This window comes from Octopus bimaculoides, chromosome 12, assembly GCF_046866305.1.
Source record: "Octopus bimaculoides isolate indiv1 chromosome 12, ASM4686630v1, whole genome shotgun sequence".
Taxonomy (NCBI): domain Eukaryota; kingdom Metazoa; phylum Mollusca; class Cephalopoda; order Octopoda; family Octopodidae; genus Octopus; species Octopus bimaculoides.
Window position 1 is genome coordinate 63,933,387 of NC_142939.1, and position 22,500 is coordinate 63,955,886.

At 35.1% G+C, this 22,500-nt stretch overlaps 1 protein-coding gene and 1 long non-coding RNA gene across 2 annotated transcripts in view; one reads left to right on the forward strand and one right to left on the reverse strand.

The window, feature by feature from the left end:
• Positions 1-22,500, forward strand: part of LOC106876499 (acetylcholine receptor subunit alpha-like) — a 203,310-nt gene that overhangs the window by 170,492 nt on the left and 10,318 nt on the right. Inside the window, exons 4-5 of the mRNA XM_014925062.3 lie at positions 5,612-6,192; positions 8,839-9,293. Coding sequence (XP_014780548.1) covers positions 5,612-6,192; positions 8,839-9,293 — 1,036 coding nt within the window. The remainder of the gene's footprint in view (positions 1-5,611; positions 6,193-8,838; positions 9,294-22,500) is intronic.
• The window catches only part of LOC149133124 (uncharacterized), a 12,441-nt gene continuing 215 nt past the window's right edge, over positions 10,275-22,500 (reverse strand). The window contains exons 1-2 of the long non-coding RNA XR_016243885.1: positions 21,817-22,500; positions 10,275-10,530 (exon numbers count right to left, since the gene is read on the reverse strand). The exon at positions 21,817-22,500 is cut by the window's right edge and continues 215 nt beyond it. This is a non-coding gene — a long non-coding RNA (uncharacterized LOC149133124). The remainder of the gene's footprint in view (positions 10,531-21,816) is intronic.

Consider the following 22,500-nt stretch of genomic DNA (forward strand, 5'->3'; position numbering starts at 1 on the left):
TTAATCAACGGAAAAGGGCGCAAAATGTGCGATTCTGCTGCTGAATCCGCAATAAGTATTTCCTATTTGTTTGTAATTGCTGAAACGTATTTCTTATCTGAAATTCAAGAGTTCGGTGGAATCCTAAGACCTAAAAATGAGATGTAGTCTTTCAGCTACATAGAAGCTGTATTTCTCAAATCTATTTACATATGACAGGGATTTTTTCTACGATAATCTCATTGATGGTATATGGCGTGAAGTTGGTTTTCGAACCCAATTAATGGATAGCCAACTTAATGACTTTACTTTCGTTGATGTCTCGAAAAGAAGATCTCGCTCTCACTTTTTTGCTGATCCTACCTTATCGGAACAGTAAACTAAATGTGTGTATGTATGTTTTTTATTGTTTTATTTCAATATTTCTCGCCAATAGAGAAAGAATTGGTTTCTATCGTAGATCCAAGTCACTTTCATTGGAATTTCAACATCAACAACAGCGTATTTTTGTATGTATGTATGTAGGTATGTATGTATGTATGTATGTACACGTGCAGATTCATACGTTTTGTAATCTCTATAGTATAACCGCAGATTTCTCAATAGTTCAGGGTCGGTATTCTATTTTTCTCTGATCTTCAGCTTTATGTTAACATCCGCTGGGCAACCAATTTTCGCAACTGTACATAGTCACTCTTCTCTATCCCAAATCATTATATTCGGTTTGTTGTGCTTACATTTTATTGAGGTCTTCAGTGGGACATGCATGCATTCAGGTATCTAAGTAACTATGTATATGTAAATATCTCATCAAAGTAATGTGTTAGTAACATAGAGGTGGAGAGAACACACCCCAATCACGATCCCCCTGAATTTCAAACACGTTGTTCCCACCACCCCAAAGGCATATACATACACGCAAGGGCATGCTACGACCCCACTCGTCGCAATGGAATTACCAGAGGACATTTATTATCATGCTAATTTAATGGGATCATAATTTACATTACAAGGTTCTGTCTCCTATTTTAGAAGACTATTCAAAAATCGTATTGACAGACGTTTCCAAGAATTTACCATTCAGGCGGAGACATTGCCCTTTTCTTCTTCTCCTTCCATGTTTCCGCTTCACCCTCTTCTTAGCAATTTACATATGGTAAATAAATTTATATTGAGTTACAAATTTGCAATTCCTTATTCAAATACATAACACTGCGTGTGCGTATGTGTGCGTGTGTGTGTGTGTTTGTGTATGTGTGTGTGCCTGCACATCTGTGTGTGTTTAATATACATGCACATACATATATACGCACACACAGACACACACTTGTATATACTTGCATATATGTCTGATACTGATATCTTCATTTATTTGTTTCATATGAATATAGATATGTGTATGTGTGCGTGTGAGTGTGTGCGTGTGCATCTATGTATGTGTGCGTGTGTATGAGGGTATGCATCTATGTATAGAAATATATACGTATATCTGTATATATATATATATATATATATATATATATATATATATATATATATATATATATATATATATATATATATACAGATATGAACATGTATGTTTATCTGTGTATGCAATATATACGCTTGTATATGCATACATATACATGTATATATATGCATAAATATATATACATATATATATATGTATATGTATATATATATATATATATATATATATATATATATATACATATACGTATATAAATATATGCATATACACACATATATATAGATAGATAGATTGATAGATAGATAGATAGATAGATAGATAGATAGATAAACATACATATAAACTTATATATAAACATATATATAAACATATATATATGCATGCATGTATATGAATATTTATATATATATATATATATATATATATATGTGTGTGTGTGTGTGTGTGTGTGTGTGTGTGTGTGTATATATTTATATATATGTATATATATATATATATATATATATATATATATATATATATATATATATATATATATATATATAAATATATATATATATACGCGCACACACACGTTTATGCACACATATATAAACATCGATTGGAAAATTGTCTACGTATGTGTAGAGTGCCAATAATCATCCGTCTTCATAATCTTTTATGCGTTCTTCAGCAATATTTTACGCAGATTTGAATCGTAACAGAAAACAACTTTTAAATAAAATTGAATAAATAATTGGGTATCAGAAAATGGATTCTTCCATTGGTTGAATTCTTTAAAACGGTGTTGCCTGAAACCGAAACTGCATCTATATGTCAATAGAAAGAATACGCAATCACGCAAATATACTCATATAAACATACACACAAACACACACACACACACACACACACATATACACATCCATACACGAATTCACAGAAACACAGACATAGGCAGCCATGTAAACGCGCACACAAAGGATTACAAGCATAAATCAATTAAATGTATATAAATAGTTACATGCGTACCTATATAATGTATGTATATATATGAGTGTGTATATGTGTGCGTGCGTGCGTATGTATGTGTGTACGTGTGCGCATGTATATATATATATATATATATATATATATATATATATATATATATATATATATATATATATATATATATATATATATGTATGTATGTATGTATATGTATAATTGTGTGTGTGTATACATACACATACATATCGATACATGAAAATATATCTATGCCTGTGCTATTTATTTGTGCATAGATCGATATCCAGACGGACAACAGACAGACAGACACATAGATAGATAGAGAGAGGGAGAGAGAGACAGAGACAGACAGACAGACAGACAGACAGACAGATAGTTAAATAGATAGATAGATAGATAGATAGATAGATAGATAGATAGATAGATAGATAGATTTATAGTTAGACAGATAGATTGATAGATAGACAAACAGAACGAAGCAGGCGAGTATGTGTTAAGAAGCCAACATGACAATAATTACATACATGAATTTATTTAGCGAAACAGAATTTAGGAGACGTAGGAATTAATAAAGATTCCTACATTCATACGTGAATATCAATGATATGAACAGGGCCACATGACTTAACCCTTAAAGTATTTTTAACATCATTAGTAGTGATGTTATATCTTTAATTAATGCAAGACGCCATCATGGCTGTGTTGTATATCTAACGACAAATAACTATAACTTCCGGTCACCGGAAGTAGCTTAGCAGGCTTTGAAATACAGAGTTAACTTATTGGGGGTATCTACCGTCAAATAAGAGACATGGTAATAATCTTCAAATTAATAGAATATAATTGGAGTTAATAATAATAATAATAATAATAATAATAATAATAATAATAATAATAATAATAATAATAATAGTAATAATAATAACAACAACACCAACAATAATAATAATAATAATGACAACAACAACAACAACAACAACAATCATGATGATGATGATGATTAGAGTAAGAGAAGAACGAGGGGAGGGGAGAGGAAGAAGCAGAACAACAACAACAACAATAATAACACGTTTCAAATTCTGGCACAAAGCCAGCAATTTCGGGGAAGGAATAGTCAATTGCATGGGCCCCCTTGTTCAACTGGTACCTCTTTTACTGGTGCCGAAGAGTAAAAGATAAAGTCGACTTAGGATGAATTTGTGCGTAGAACGTAAAGATGGACAGAATTATTATTATTATTGTTGTTGTTGTTATTGTTATTACTATTATTATCATTTGAAACCATTGCTATTATGATGATTGTTGTTGCTGTTGTTGTTGTTGTTGTTGTTTTTGTTGTTGTTGTTGTTACTCATAACAACATGTGACTCTCCTTGAGCACCAGCAGCCCATTTTACAGTAGCCAACATCCCATAAGTTCTGTCCGAATTTTGAATACAGAAATCAAGTGATCAAGTGCTATATTTAATTGAAATTTAATCATCAATGCACTTTCCCTGACTATCTATGACTTCCTTCCATCTATTTACAAGCTTTTTAATCCCTTCAATGTAAAACTCTTTTGGTTTCAAAGCGAAGAACTCGGAAATGTCAGTTTCGACCTCCTCCTGGCTTGCGAAAGTCATGTCACCCAAATGATTCTGTAAACAAATGGTAGTCTGAAGGAGCAAGGTCGGGAGAATAAGGTGGATGAGGAACTTCTTCCCATGAAGTTCCCTTCTCGGTTGTGGTTGAGCTTTTTCCCTTTTACCAAGCCAATGTTTACGACGTTTAACATTTCGATAGAAGATCCATTTTTCGTCACCACTCACAAGTCTATCCAAAAAGGGTGAAATGAGTTCGCGAGAATGGAGAGAAGAGCAGATGTCAACTCAGGATTTGCGGTTGCTTTCGGACAATTCATGAGGCACACGTTTTCCAAGTTTAGGAACCTTTCCAAGTTGTTGAAGATGACACTCAAAAGTTGTATGGTTTAAACTAAGCTTTATTGCCAATTCTTCAACTGATAATGCAGGATTTTCTTCAAGTAATGCCTCAAGGAGCTTATCATCAAACTCGACTGGATGTCCTGTTCGATCTTCATCTTCAAGGCTGAAATCTCCACTTTTGAATTTTGCAAACCATCTTCTGCAAGTTCTTTCATTCAAGCATTCTTTCCCATAAACTGAGTGTATGTTTCGAGTCGTTTCGGCTGCAGAGTTTCTTTTTATGGATAGTTTAACCTGTTCGTGCTATATTATTAGCATTACCGTGCGTTGACTTTCAAACGCGGAGTAGATAAAACAGGGGACAAGTGTTGAATGGAATAGTCTTTATGTTGCTTGTCTCATTTCTCTATTTGTTTCTTTCGTTGTCCGAAAAAAGTTCGTTTTCCATGTTTTTGTTTTTTATGTTCTCGTTTCTCATTTTGTTCACATGTTTTTGACGTTCTGTACCCATATATGCATGTATATATACATATATATGTAGGCGTGTACATTTCTGTGTGTATATATGCATGTATATACATTATTCATATTATATATACCTACGTATATATGTATGTATGTTTATTCCTCTTGAAAGAGTTCAAGCCGGTCGCTGTCAAAGCAAGCCTTTTTTTGAGTTCAGAGAGTCCCTGGGGTTTGTAAATTGTGGTTGAATTAGTGTGTTGGTTGAACTGTATAATCTATTCATGCATACATGTATGTATGTATGTATGTATGTATGTATGTATGTATGTATGCATGCATGTATGTATGTATGTATGTATGCATATATGTAAGTATGTATGTGCATGTATATGTATGTATACGTGTTTGGGTGTATCTATATATGTGTGTATGTATGCATGCATGTAGTATGTAAGCATGTATGTCTGTTCGTGCATGTATATAAACGTGTGTGTAAGTATGTATATAACGGGTTTCTTTCGTTGTCCGTCTACTGAATCCACTCAGAAATCTTTCTTGGCCTATAGCTATAGTAAAAACACTTGCCCAAGGTTCTATGTAGTGGAACGAAGCCGAAACCATGTGATAGGGAAGCAAACTTCTTACCACGCACCACGCATGCGTTTCCTTCAACGTTTCCTTCCATTTGCAACATGGTTTGCTCGGCATTTAGAACCAATCAAAAGTTTTGTCTATTATGCATTTTCTATTTCATATTCCTTTCTTCTCATTGCAGTGCCGATGGTGAATTCGTAGTGACCCTAATGACAAAAGCCACTGTCCACTACGATGGCCGAATCGTCTGGGAACCTCCAGCTATTTATAAGAGTTACTGTCCTATAGACGTCGAGTTTTTCCCGTTTGATATGCAGCAGTGCTTTATGAAGTTTGGATCGTGGACCTACGACGGAAACCAAGTGGACCTTCAGCATTTTTGCATGGAAAAGGGCATTACTACCGCTACTGGAGAAGTGGTTATCAAACGAGGAATTGACTTGAAAGACTACTATCCCAACGTAGAATGGGACATTATCAATGTAACAGCGAGACGAAAGGAGAAGTTCTATGGATGCTGCACAGAACCCTACCCGGATATTATGTTCAACGTTACACTGCGCAGGCGCACGCTCTTTTATACATTGAACTTAATAATGCCCTGCATTTCCATCTCCTGTCTCACTGTTTTAGTTTTCTATTTGCCTTCAGACAGCGGTGAAAAAATTACTCTGTCTATTTCGATATTGCTAGCACTTACTGTATTTTTTCTGTTATTGTCAGATATAAACCCGCCAACCTCACTGGTTGTTCCACTTATAGGTACGTATACAATATATGTTGAATTATATACTAAAAAAATATATATATATATATATGCATTGTAAACAATCGCTACTTTATACTCACATAAACGGAAATAAAAATAAAATCAGTGACAGAAATATTATACGTTCGGTGTCTGTACGAAATATGTGCACAAAGCATTGCTGCATATCAATACACGTGTTTTATTTTATCTTTTACTTGTTTCAGTCTTTAGACTACGGCCATGCTGGGGCACCGCCTTGAAGGATTTTTTTTTTTGTTCTCTTGAATCCACCCCAATACTTGTTTGATGTTTTCAAAATTTTAAACTCTAATACTTATTCAATCGATCTCTTTTCCCGAATTGTTATTTTACGATTGTAACACCGGTGAGTGGGAGACAAATACAAAATTGCAGACACACACGCATGCGTACAGACACAGACACAGACATAGACACACACACACACACACACACACACACACACACACACACAATCTGCCACCAATCGCACACCTTACCATCAGCATGACATAAACTGACAAGGACAGATATTTGAATCACAGATACAATCCATACAAAGGGGATTTTCTCAGAGTTTTCCATTTAACAATTCTTCCCCCATAAGGTTTGGATTAAATCGAGACTACCGTCAAGTCACGCAAGGTATCACGAAGCTGAATCCATCTCGGAAACTCATGGTTGTAAAGCCAACGTCGTAATGGTTCATTCATGCTTGCGCCCATCATATAGGTTACTATAGCGTCCCGTAAATAGCTCACAAAGGAACAGAAATTATGCCTTTTATGTCTTATTACTGGCACTCGGTCGGCTACGACGATGAGTCGTTCCAGTTGATCATATAGTTAACGTGTAAGTGGCTTAGCATTCCACAGAAAAACGTAACCTTAACATAATTCGCAAGAAGATTCAGCGTGTCACAGAACGTGACGACAACGGCCCACTAAATTACAGGTACAACTCATTTTTGCCAGCCAGATGGACTGCAGCAACACGAAATGAAGTGTCTTGCTCAAGGACACAACGCGCTGCCGGGAATCGAACTCATGACCTTTCGATTGTGAGCCGAATACCCTACCCACCAAGCCATGCGCCTTCACTTTTTAGATTTATACGGCAATGTATTGTGTATCTATATGAGCTACGAGTTTTCTACAGCGGTTTCTTAACAAATACTGACTTTATCGACCACGTCGATTCTTAGCAAATAGAAAACCAAAATCATACGCAATCTTCCAAGATAAGATTTTATCCAGTTCCAGAACATATTTCCATCGTTTAGGACACTCAGCTGTCTTGCGTTTTCTGCCAGAATAAGCATCCTAATACCTAGAATTGATTATTTATTGATATTAATGTTATACTTGGATAGCAAAAGCCTTTAATAGCAGACGACCGATACGAAGATTTAATCTGTACGTCTCCATTTGGCGCAACGTTGTCAATACGATGTTCTCCATCATGACATAAAACTGCACCGATAGGCTTAACAAGGAATCTTGTACAGCAGATAAACCTGCCCCTCCTTCAATTCAACCCCATCGTTCAGTGGAGTGTTTCTTGACTCGAGCCATGCTTTGTCGGACTACATGCATATGTAAATGTAGTCTGTGTACATACATGTGAAAGTGTGTGTATACATATATAAATATGTATATACATATACACAAGCATATGAATATATGTCTGTATGTATGTATATGTATATATATATATCTATATATATATATATATATATGTATGTATGTATGTATGTACATATGCATGTGTATGTGTGTATGTATACATATATATATATGATTTATATTATTATATATATATCATGCATGAGAGAGAGATTGATTAATTGAGTGATTGATACATACATACATTCATTCATACATACATACATACATACATACATACATTCATGCATACATACATACATACGTACATATACGCGTACATGTTGACGGTGCAAAAAATACGAGAAAATCAACGTACACTGATACACGCAATATATGTATATACATGATTATATATCCACACATATGCATATAAGTATATATAATGTGTGTGTGTGTGTATTATATACATGCGTATGTGTATCTGTGTACGCATGTGTATGTGTGTGCGTGTTTATATATATATATATATATATATATATATATATATATATATGTGTGTGTATGTATGTATGTATGTATGTATGTATGTATATACAGACATAAACAACATATATACAAATGTATTTATGAGTACAGATAGACGAAGATATCTATAATAAGAGCGAACGGGAAACATGGCTGATTTATTGATTGCTTATATCTTTCATCCATACGCCGATATATCTATCTATCTACCTATCAACATATATATATATATATATATATATATATATATATATATATATATATATATATATATATATGTATGTATGTATGTATACCAATACAACGCTGCAGTTAATCCAAACCCTTCGAGAAATTAAACTGCTATGATTCATCAATACGTCTATACGTCTACAAAGTGAATTCCTCTTTTCGTAACGGAACCATTCTCTTCAGTTCTTCATATTTCCTTCCTTCCTTACTATCATTGACTGATATAATTCCATTTATTCCGTTTCTCTTATTTTTCTTTGTTTTTCTCTTCTACAGGTAAATACCTAATGTTTACAATGATTGTAGTCGCTATGTCAATATTCATGACCGTATTCACGCTGCACATGAACTACAGAGCTCCAACCACACACAAAATGAGACCTTGGGTGCGTCGAATATTCACGGAAATTCTTCCCAAAATTCTACTGTTAAAACGTCCCCAGTCGCGGTGCAAATCTCAAATTGCGGTTCGAACGTGCAGCGGAGTAGAAGTCCGTGAAACGTATACCGTAGCCCGTCACTGGTCTCGTTTCAAGAATATGCCAGCCCCGTCGACTGCTAACCGCTTGCGGCGCCTCCGGCACCATCGGCCTCACACGTTGCATATCGACGATCAAGACATGGCGACGGCTCAGTCTGCGGCCAGTCGTCATGCGCACGAGATACATGAGGTCATTGAAGGGGTCAAGTATATTGCAAACAGAATGCAGGATGAAGATGAACGTGCTGAGGTAACTTCTTTTTTTTACCTATTTTTCATATTCATCCTTTCATCATTATCATCATCATCATCATCATCATCAAAATCATCATCATCATCATTATCGTCGTCGTCGTCTTCATAACCACATCAACATCATTATCATCGTCATCATCATCGTTATTATTATTATTGTTGTTGTGTTGTTGTTGTTATTATTATTATCAAGATAATGAGCTGGCAGAATCGTTAGCACGCCTTACGTTCTGAGTTCAAATTCTACCGAGGTCGACTTTGCCTTTGCCCTTTTGGATTCGATAAAATAAGTATCAGGTTGAGTAAGTAACGTTTTGAAACATGGAGAATTTGAAGAATTTAAAACCCAGTAAAACCATTACTGCAAAAATATATTGCCATAAAATTGTCAGAATGAACGAAAAATTGCTACTCTTCCGTCCCAGACTGGTCAAAAGATGAGGGCCAATCATTCTTCATGACAATGCTCGACCACACGTTCCACTATTGACGCTCCAGAAGCTGAGGTAACTTGGCTACGAAGTTCTTCCCCACCCAGCTTGTTTCGCAGACCTTTTTCCTACCGACTACCACCTTTTCAATCACCTTGATGGTTTTCTGCGAGAAAAGGAGTTCAAAAATCAAACCGATGCTGAAAGTGCGTTCAAAGAGTTCATCAGCTCCAGAACTCCTGATTTTTATGTGACCGAAATAAACAAACTTGTGACTCGTTCGCAGAAATGTGTTAATTGTAATGATACTTACTTTGATGAATAAAATTTACGCATTGTTCAAATATATTGTGAGGAATTTCATGTTTCCAAACGTTGTTTACTCTTTACTCAACCTGAGATAAGCAATTTCTGATGATTGCTCCAATTTTACTCACTGATTTTGCTCCTTTGTTTGGTGTATGCGATCTTATGTGAGTTCGTTGTCTGCACTCGACATAAATCAAGCTACAATTAAAGAATTATATAACGTATTAAGAACACCGTAGAGTCTAAAGATTTTATTCATCAACCAATACGATGTAAGAACGACTTACTCCGTGGGAATGTTTTCCAAACCTTTTTTCCAAATGTTTCCAAACATTGCTTACTTTTTACTCAGCCTGAGAGCAGTTGATCACTGAGGTCGATTCTCACTTCCAATCCTAATTATTGGTATTTCCCAACTTTCTTGTCCACCGTCTTAACAATATTTTGGCCAGCAGGTACAGCTACACTGATGCAGATCCATTCTTTGGTGCCCTTTAATAAAAGAGAGATATCAGGTCGGTTATGTCGCAGCCTTTTGTCTGTATATATTGACATATCCAAAATGAGTTTCACTTGATCATTCTCTGGTACTGGTAAAAGCTAGTGCTCATATCACTTGTTGGAACATTCTAGCCGATACTTCTTTCACATCTCCCACTATATTCACACAGCTATTTCGTCAGAAACAGGAGGCAGAGGAAAGTCCAAGAGAAAAGGAAGACGGAAGAAAAAGATTGCCAACGATTCAGATGTGGTTACATTTTGAAATGTATATATATGAGTGAGTGGACAAACGAAAGAATGCCACTCAAGCAATTTATTAGGACTTACGTGTATGGATCAAAACCGTTTGGTGCAAATTCGTTGGTACTCTTGAGTTTCAAGTCTGATGTGTTCAAATTCAAAATAGCTGACGACTAGCATCACGCTTGAAATTCAACGGATTTGAATCAAACTGTTTTGATCCATCCGTCTATCCATATATATATATATATATATATATATATATATATATATATATGCATGTTTGTATGTATACAGAGTGAAAAAGAAAGATAAAGAGATAAATCAGTATATATATTTTATATATATATATAGGTGTGTGTTTGTGTGTGTGTATGTGTGTGTTTGTGTGTGTGTGTGCGCGTGTGTGTGTGTGTGTGCGTGTAAAATTATACACGACGTCCTTCTTTCAGTTACCGTCGACGAAATCCACTCCCAAGGCCTTAGTCAAACTAGAGATGTAATAAAATACCCTTGCCTACATGCAACACAGTGGGACTGAACCCGGAATCGTCTGGTTGGGAAACTTCATACCACAAAGCCACAACTACGCTTGAGAAAGCTTGTAATTTCTTTACGCTTTCGAGAACAACTGAACAACGGTTAAACAACAACGACAACAGCCTAGAAATATATATATATATATATATATATATATATATATATATATATATATATATATATATATATATATATATATATATATATGTGCGTGTGTGTATACATATATATACATGCATACATATATTAGAGTGTATGTACGTATGTATATATATATATATATATATATATATATATATATACATACACACAAATAGATAGATAGATAGATATCATAATTTACGCTGTACCGGTACTTTATAATTACTATTTGGCCGGCAACCTTATATGTATTATGTAAATAACTAATGCGTGCAGCCACTCTGCTTGTTTACATTTTAATAAATAGCCTACAGCTCCTATCATCGGCAGTTTTGGTGGTAAATCGAAGTGATCGAATACAGGTGAATTGCTAAATATTGATGAAACCGGTCGTCTCTGTCTCATTTCCAGCTGCCGAAAGCAATCCTCGGGACATAATTTTGCAGCCAGACGAAACGGTGAGAATAATAAACAAAACCTAATGAAGAATAAATAACAGGAACTTACCACTCAGGCGTATTTCTTCGAAGTGATGTGAGCTGACGCATTGTACTATTCTACCATACCATCAGTTTTATCCAGTGTCATAGTATCATGGTAAAAACTAGTCTATCGTATATTATTATGCATCGCTGGCCTCAATGGGCGTGGCGTTGTTTTAGCTTCCGAATGTGGCCACCCTGCTGGTTAGGCGAGCAGACCAACATTCCCCCCTGAGGGGAAGGCTATAACGTCATAGGGTCATTTATTTACAGTCGAGTGCTGTAAATAGATAACAACGTGAAATGAAATGTTTTGCTCAAGAATCGAACCCATGACCGAGTGATCGTGAGCACAAGACCCTAACCACTAGTCCACGCGCCTTCACTCTATCTAGTATACCACCAAGCAATTAGCATCAGGTATTACACTGCCGTACCATGAAGATTATTCAATCCTATATTCCACTGATAGAATCGTTTGAAAGTTGGCCATAATACCTGACGGTATTCGTTTCCGTTTACTAATTAAACGCAAGCACACACACATAAGAGAATAGGCGAATAGGGTTCTGGGCATTTTATCAACACTCATGACTGAGTATTGCAATCTTCAAAACCCAACGCTTGATCGTTGAGTGATCCAGTTATATTAGCTTTATAGTAACGCTCGCATTATACTAGTAGAGGAAGACTGCATTCTGAGCGCTTAATGTACAGTCGTTGTTGTGTATTCGGATCTTCTAAACCAGTGGATCTCGACCGAGATTCACATGGCCCCTGAGAGTCCATACAGGTGCTAGAGTGGCTGTGTGGTAAGTAGCTTGCTAACCAACCACATGGTTCCGGGTTCAGTACCACCGCGTGGCACCTTGGGAAAGTGTCTTCTTCTATATCCTTGGGCCGATCAAAGCCTTCTGAGTGGATTTGGTTGAAGGTTGCTGAAAGAAGCCTGTCGTATATACATATATATATATATATATATATGTGTGTGTGTGTGTGTGTGTGTGTGTGTGTGTGTGTGTGTCCAGCACCGCTTGACAACCGATGCTGGTGTGTTTACGTCCCCGTAAACTAGCGGTTCGGCAAAAGACACCGATAGAATAAATACTAGGCTTACAAAGAATAAATCCTGGGGGCGTTTTGGTTGACTAAGGGCAGGTTTTTAAACCCGAGATCATCCTGATTCCAAAAAAGTATAATATGTCTATGTGGAGCAAATGTAGACTGAGATACAGAGATCCCAGACGGACAGACAGAATTTCGCATTTATTATTATTATTATTATTATTATTATTATTATTATTATTATTATTATTATTATTATTATCATTATTATTATTATTATTATTATTATTATTGTTATTAGTATTACTATTGTTATTAACATTATTATTATTATTATTATTATTATTATTATTATTATTATTATTATTATTATTATATATTACCACCAAGTCATTGAGTAGGATTAGTCAAGTTCGCGCGACTTCGAGCATTGTTCCGTCCAAATCATGCCGATGACCTTACGTTTCATTCTCTGCGAACATATTGACCGCTGCGGACGTTCAGGCTGGACATCGCTTACATCAATCCCCCTACCAGTCTATTGCGGTCAGTCCTGAACACCCCTTTCTCTCTCTTTCTCTCCCACTCTTATGCTTAATTTATCTAAACGCAATCTACCACCCAACACTGGAATGATTAAATCTCAAGATAACCAAAAAAAAAAAAAAAAAACATGAAACAGATCATGAAAAAACAAGAATTAAACCTATCAAGATGAGGCCATTCTGACTGGATGTTTTATCGAAGAATCATATTGGCAAGATTGTTGCTGTTCAAACCTTATAAGGACTTATTAGTCTACTATAATTAGCTGGGATTAGTTCAATGTAATTGGCTATTAATGATCGTGGTTGATTGATAGTTTTCAATGTTGCATTGCACATTAAAATGTATGCATGTGTGTGCTTATATACACATCTCTCCATCAAGCTACTTATCTTCACCTCTCCCTCCTTCTCTCTCTCTTACTCCCTCTCTCTCTCTCTCCCTCTTTTTCTCTCTCTGTATGTGTGTATGTGAGTATGTGACTGTGTATGTATGAGTGAGAGAGTGTACGTGTTCGTGCGTGTGTGTACGTGTCTGTGTGCGCATGTGTATGTCACTAGAGCAGTAGATATCTGTTTTATATATATACATATACATTATGTCTGTATATATATATATATATATATATATATATATATATATATATATATATATATATATATATATATATATATTTATTTATTTATTTATTTATTTATTTATGTGTTTCAGCCAAGTGGCGGCGGTCATGCTGGTGCACCACCGTGATTTTCACGTTCCTTGCATGGCTCTTCTCCCCCACCTGACATGGTCCAATCAAGAGTTTTGATGGCACATCTGGTGTATAAGAGAATTTGACATCGCTGCCCCAAACTGCGTCTCATTACGAGCCATTGGTTCGTCTGGTATCGTGGAGAGGAAAGCGTCAAGTTTTGTCTTGAAGACCTCCGCATCCATGTCTTGAATGTCTCTCAAATGTTTTGGCAGGGCATTGAAGAGCTGAGGTCCTCTCAAACCGAGGCTGCTGCAGTATCTCGTTCTTATGTGAGATGCAGTGGACGGTATCTTTGGCACCATGCAGTGGCGACCCGTGCGGGCATTCCTGTAGTACTTGATACCAAAGTTTGGCACCCGTCCTTCCAGTATTTTCCATATGTATATTATTACATATCTCTCCCGCCTGCGCTCCAGGGAGTAGAGACCTAGTGCCTTCAGTCGCTCCCTGTAGTTCATCTGTTGGACTGTGGCGATCTTTTTTGTATATATATATATATACAAAATTGGGACAACAAAACATCCAGACAGGCGATACAAAGAAAACAAGGACGAGTCATTCGGAGTTTTCTTTCCTCAGTCGAGTTCCAGATTATCTTTGCAAAATGGTTTTTCAATAAAGTTTAGGCATGGTTTTTTTTCATACCGTCGAGAAATGATACACACCGAAGTATGGTAAAGCATACATGCACACAGTCATCCATAGATAAATATGTATATATATACATATGTACATAGGTTTATATATATATATATATATATATATATATATATATATATATATATATATATATATATATATATATATATATATATATATATACATATTTATATATTTATATATATATATACACACATACATATATCAATATATGTACATATGTACACACACACACGCACACACACACACACACACACACACACACATATATATATATATATATATATATATATATATATATATATATATATATATATATACATATATAAATATATACATATATATGGATACATATATATATATATATATATGTATATATATATATTTATATGTGTGTGTGTGTGTGTGTGTGTATGTAGTCAATATATTAATATATATGCATACGTATGTACTAAATATATCATATACACATAAACGGAATTTAAAATGGATAGCTTCGAAGAAAACGTGTATATACATATTTATATATAATATTGTGTGTGTGTACATATAGATGGATAGATAGATAGATAGGTAGATTGATATATAGATTGATATGCATAAACATATTCATACACACACAGACTAACACACACACGGGTTTAGTAATATATATATATATATACATATATATATATATATATATATATATGTATGTAGGTATGTATGTATGTATGTATGTATGTATGTGTATATGCATTTATCTATGCATGTATTGCTGAAGGCTATAGTGTTCTTTTGTTGTCAAACGCTAGTAACATGCTTCACACAACGACATTTGCAATGATAAAACTGCCCAAGTATTAAGTACGACATGAAAAAAATTCAAAGAACAACAAAAATAATAGATTTTATCCCTGATAAGAGGGACATGCCACGAAAGGAATTATAAATTCTAATATCTGTTGAAAGTCACGTTGTTATGATTGGGTTATCGTATAAATGTTTCATAAGAATATTGTATTAATAATGGAATAAAGGATTACGCCTATCTGTGTTCATGTGCATATATGTGTTCGTATGTATAGATATGCATATATGTGTCTGTGTCTGTGTATATGCGTGTGTATATATATACATATATATGTATATATATATATATATATATATATATATATATATATATATATATATATATATATATATATATATATGCGTGTATGTATATATATATATGCGTGTGTATATATATATATATATATATATATACGTATGTATGTATACAAGCTTGCGTATAATCTAGATAAGTATTGGTAGATATACATACATTTATATCAAGTACATACACACACATATATATAAGTAGTACATATATATATATATATATATATATATATATATATATATATATATATATATATATATATATATATATATATATATATATATACATATATATTGTACATACATTACATACCTAGGACAGTGTTCGCGTGTGCGTATATATATGTACAAACATACACACACATACATACACACACATACATACATACACACATACATACACATACATACATACACACATGCATACATACATACACACATGCATACATACATGCATGCATATATGTGTGTGTGTGTGGCTGTGTGGTAATAAGCTTGCTTCTGAACCTCATGGTTCTGTGTTCGGTCCCACTGCGTGATATCTTGGGCAAGCCTCTTCTACTATAGCCTCGAGCCGACCAAAGCCTTGTGAATGGATTTGGTAGACGGAAACTGAAAGGAGTCTGTCATATTTATGTGTGATTGTGTCTGTGTATGTGTGTGTGTGTGTGTGTGTTTGCATTCGTGCGTGCGTGTCTTTGTGTCTGTGTTCGTCCACCACCACCACTTGACAATCGGTGTTGGTGTGCTCCAGCATGGCCACCGTCTAATGACTGAAATAAGGAAAGATAAAAGATATATAACGGCAACAAACTGTCAAGGGAGCTGGACAGCAGATCTTCAGAGAAGTAACTCCGCTCAGGCAAGCAATTCGGCCCTTCACCTCGTACAATCCAAGGGACCATAACTCCAGGTCATAACTTCCGGGTGTCCTTCTGCCGAGACTGTTTAGCCAATTGGATATTGGACGTTTGTGCGTTTACAATGGCGGAAGATTTCATGTTTAGTGTTTTTATTTGAATGAGGGCTGACAGAAAAAGAGCAACATAGCGTGGTCAGTCTCCGAACGACATATAGCAATTCCTCTTCAATCACTGGCTCTATACTAGGTTTATGATCATTAACAGAGAAGTCCAGGTATAAGCGCCAGTGAAGATTGTGATTATTAACTTAGTTAATTAGTCACTCGGTCAGTCCGCCAGTTACTTGGACAGATCGATAGATAGATAGATAGATAGATAGATAGATAGATAGATAGATAGATAGATAGATAGATAGATAGATAGACAGACGGAGGGAGGGACAGAGAGAGAGAGATGGAGAGAGAGAGAGAGAGAGAGAGAGAGAAAGAGAGAGATATTGTTTGTTCACTAAGAATAGTAGTTAGTTGATTAGTTCGTTAGTAAGTAAGTTGTTCAGTAAGTTCGTTATTGTCTTTACTTAGTAAGATGCTTGGTTAATTAATTGGTTAGTAAGTTAGTTGGTTGGTTAGCCAAGTAATTGAGTTGGTTGATTGATAATCATTTTACTGAATATGATTGGTCGGCGAGAGGGTAACTCAGAAAAATCACACGAACGGTGGTCTCGCGAGCCACGATGTTTTTTTTATTCAGCGATCGAAAGGATGAACAAATAGTACAACCTATATTATGAATCCCAATTGTTTGGGGTTCATTGTTCAACCTCGTCGAAGGGTGTATACCGCACACTGAGTGGATCGGAAGAACGACAGCGATTGGATCACGCAGCGAACTTAACTTCTTAAATAACGTGGCCATTCTTGCACACATAAATCATCGCATCCAGACAATTCTGCTTTGAGAACGAAAACGATAGCAATTAATTTTGAGAAAACTAAATTATCGATTTGAACAGCGATATGTATTAAAAATCATACATTAATATTCTTTTACACTATTTAAATGTCAAAACCTATTGATTAACTGTCTCGTGCAACTAACTAAAGAAAAGGGAGAAAATTGGAATGCTGTAAGACAGGGAGGTAATTACAACTGTTTCCAATTCTAAAGTGACAATCACCAATTATAGGATCTTGCTAAGTGGTGAAGCCAGTTTACTCCTCTTCGAAACGCCGGTGTTAGAACGGGGGTAGCTGATGAAGGAAAATGTTCTCTATGTGGCTTGTGTGTTTTCTGTACTCTGGTTATCATTATTTCTTGTCTACGTTTTGTTTGCAATGTCCTGTACACAGATATGCACCTATATATACAGGTAGACGTAGGTATGTACACACCTGTACGTATATATTCATATACTCATTTATTATTTGTTTATATATATATATATATATATATATATACACACACATATATACATACATACATGCATGCATGCATGCATACATACATACATACATACATACATACACACACACATACATACCTATCAAGGCTCAAAGGTCCTTTGCTAGCCATCGGCTCATAAAACCAGCTTCCTGGATTCTGTGGCGTGTATCTTATTCCAATGAACGGGACGCCGATCCAGGAACCGAAACTACAATCTTACGATCATAAGTACAACACCCTAACTACAGGGTAACGCACCTCCACACACACACATACACAAGTACTATACATGCACACATACATACATACATACATACATACATACATACATACATACAAATATTTATACAAAAATACGTGTGTGTATGTGTGTCTGTGTGTAATTTATATATGTATGTATGTAAAATGAGCGAATGAATGATTGCAGCAAGTAAAAGCAGTATTGAAACTAACCTTTCCTTTCGTTCATTTTAGAAAAATGTCATGATTTGAGAAATTCAGAACAAGTAAAGAATTCGAAATTGCAAAACGAATCGCCCAATGGCGACACGTCTGTTAAAAACACAAGGACTATGGCAATAGATCTCTAAGACTTTGTCAAGAATACAGAATAGAGGAGACAGGTACCTGAAGTGTACAACAATATTTGTTAGTATCAATATATGAGCAGGAAAGTTTGACTATATGCGTATATGACGATGTATATGTGAGTGTGTGTATGTGTTTCTGAGTATATGTCTGTATACGAGAGTGTTTGAGCAAGTGTTTGCGCGCGCGCGCGCGCGTGTGTGTGTGTGTGTGTGTGTGTGCATATATGTGTTTGCGTATATATGTATGAATTATATATTCAAACTAGCATGTATGTATTAGAGTAGCGCCTTGGACGTCAACGTCAGGACGCATCACTTATGGATATAACTTAGAAATTAGCTTAACGGAAAGTATTCCAATTAATCATTTTACTCGTATCGAAAATTGTATGCTGCTTTTTCTCTATCTTCTTTTCTACTCTAGGCACAAGGCCCGAAATTACTACCTGCTTTTATAGCAAGTTGATGCAGGAAGTTTATCCTAGCCCCCCCTTTGACTTTTAGTTCATGCAACTGAAAAAAAACCCCGCATTATTTATGGGATAACTCTTCGAAACGCCAGTGTTAGAATGGTGGCAGCTGATGAAGGAAATGTTCTCTAAGTGGCCTGTGTGTTTTCTGTACTCTCTTTATCATTTTGTCTACGGTTTGTTTGCAAAGTCCTGTACCCAGGTATGCATCTATATATACAGGTAGATGTAGGTATGTACATACATGTACGTATATATGCATATACTCATTTATTATTTATATATATATATATATATATATATATATATATATATATATAACGACAGTGAGTTCGCCGACTTTATGAGTCTTGGAGAAATGTTTTAGAGATGAATACATCAGCACAACGACTGCCATTAATATATGATATCATCGTTCACAAATTCTTTAAATAACTCGGAATCATTTTGTTTTAGCGTTATGCTACCACAAAAGACCATGTAATCATCACGTATTTAGCGTATTAAAGATTTTCAATACTAAACGGTTTATCAATAGCTTAATATCTTCGATCAAAGTTTCGCAAACTCACGAGTGTCATTCTAAAAATTTTTCATACTTTCCATGCATTTCTAACTTTTATCGTAACTGTCACACAGATGGAAGGAATTTTGGCATAAATCTGTGAATGTGTGAATAGGTTAAGTCTTTTCATGAACTATAAATAACTGATAGTCTAATTTATACGCGTGTTCTATCCTTTTAAGCCGGAATCTTTACCCTGGAATCAATTTAGGTTTGTTCTTGTTGTTTTGATTGCTTTGAATTTTTTTGTTTTTTTTATTCTTCTTTGTTTTGTTTTTTTGTTTTGTTTTTTTTTTGTCTCTTTCTATATCGAATTCCAATAAACCTAGTTCTTATGGTTTCTGACGACTTACGAAAGTTTCGGTTGCGAATTTTCATGAATACAATATAAGAGAGGGAGACGGGGTTAGAAGGAAGGAAGGAAGGAAGGAAGGAAGGGGAGGAGGAAGGAAGGAAAAAAGAAGAATGGAGAAGCAAAGAAAGGAGGCAGGAATAAAGGGAATGTAGGTAGAAAGGAAGAAATAAAGAAAGTGAGGGAGAAGGAAATATAGAGAGTTGGAATTAGAGAAAGTGAAAGAAAGAGAAAGTGAAAGAAAGAGAAAGAGAAAATGAAGAAGGTGTGATGACAACGAAGAAAGAAATAGAGAGAGAGAATGATGGAAAGAAGTGAAGAACGAAAGAAAGAAAGAGAGAGAGAGAGAGAGCGAGAGAGAGAGAGAGTAGAAGTCATACAGTTAGAAGGAAAATCATCGTAATCGAGGTTGGGTGATTTGCTCGGGTGGTGAGGGATGCATTTCTGCCCTGAATTTCAATCACAATGGTCTCCCACAAGCTAAAATACCTTATCTGACCACCACCATCACGATAGATGATAGAAGTAGTTCACTTACTGAACTGGTTGATCCTGGCCGTTGACAGTTTCTTGTCTGTTCATCTGCTCAGCATCTCGGGATATTAGCCATTCATTCAATAAGGTTCATTTATCTTTTATCTCTCATCCTTTTCTTGTTTCACTTATTATATTGTGGCCATGCTGAGCCACCACCTTGAAGAGCTTTAAGCTGAATGAATCGGCATCAAGAGTTTTTTTTTTTTTTTAAGCCTGGTCCTTATTCTCACGTTTTTTTCTTTGTTTTGCTGAGCCGCTAGATTACAGAGACATAAACACACCAACAACGGTTGCCAAGTGGTGGAGGAGAACAAAGACAAGCACAAAGGCACACACACACACACAAACGCTCATATATATATGTGTATGTGTTTATGTGTTATGTGTGTCTGTATACATATACATATACATATGTATGTATATATATATGTATATATACATACATACATACATACCTATATATACATATATATACATACATATATTACATGGAAAAATGCGAGGAAGAGAAATAATATCCTTAAGGTTATAAATCTGCAAAAGTACAGGACAAATTATTACATTTAGTAAAATACAGAACAAGAAAATATTTACTTAAAATATTGCAGCTAAGGATAAAATTTCAAATAAAATATTGAGATTCAGAAAATATTAGCTTTTAATAAAACTAAAAATTTTATTACAAGTTATTGCTTCTATTTGTTATTACTTGTTATTTCTATTAAAAATTTAAAATAACTCAAAATATTTTTTGCATTTTAAAAAATTCAATCTTTTAATTATTAATTAATAATTACAAATTAAAAAATAGTTTATAAAAAATAATAGTAATACATAATTAGTACAGCGCAGGAGTGGCCCGTGTGATGAGTAACTTGCTTACCAATTACATGGTTCCGGGTTCCGGGTTCCAATGTGTAGCACCTTGGGCAAGGGTCTTCTACTATAGCTTCGGGCCGACCAAAGCCATGTAAATGGATTTGGTAGACGGAAACTGAAAGAAGCCCGTCGTACATATGTATGTGTGTGTGTGTGTGTGTGTGTGTGTGTGTGTGTGTGTTTGTGTATCTATGTTTCCCCCCCCCCCAACATCACTTGACAACCGATGCTGGTGTGTTTACATCCCCGTAACTTAACTTAGCGGTTCGACAAAAGAATCCGATAGAAAAGTACTAGGCTTAAAAATAATAAGTCCTGGGGTCGATATGTACATATAAGTTATATATCCGATTTCTGCAGTAGAAGGGTGATGAAATTTTTCTGCTCTAAAAAGGTTTAAAAAGGTAATAAAATTTTGAGCGGATATTTCTGATTTCCGCAGTAAAGGTGTAACGAAAGTTTCAGTGTGTACATTTGATTTCCACAATAACATGGGGTGATGGAATTTTGAGCGGAAATATCAGATTTCCGCAATAAAAGAGGAATGAAACTTTATGTGGATATATCTAATTTCCGCAGTAAAATGATGAAATGTTGGTCTTAGAGTTTCTCGGACGTCGGGCAAAATGCTTAGCAATATTTCGCCAGTCTTTGTGCTCTGAGTTCAAATTCCACCGATGTTGATTTG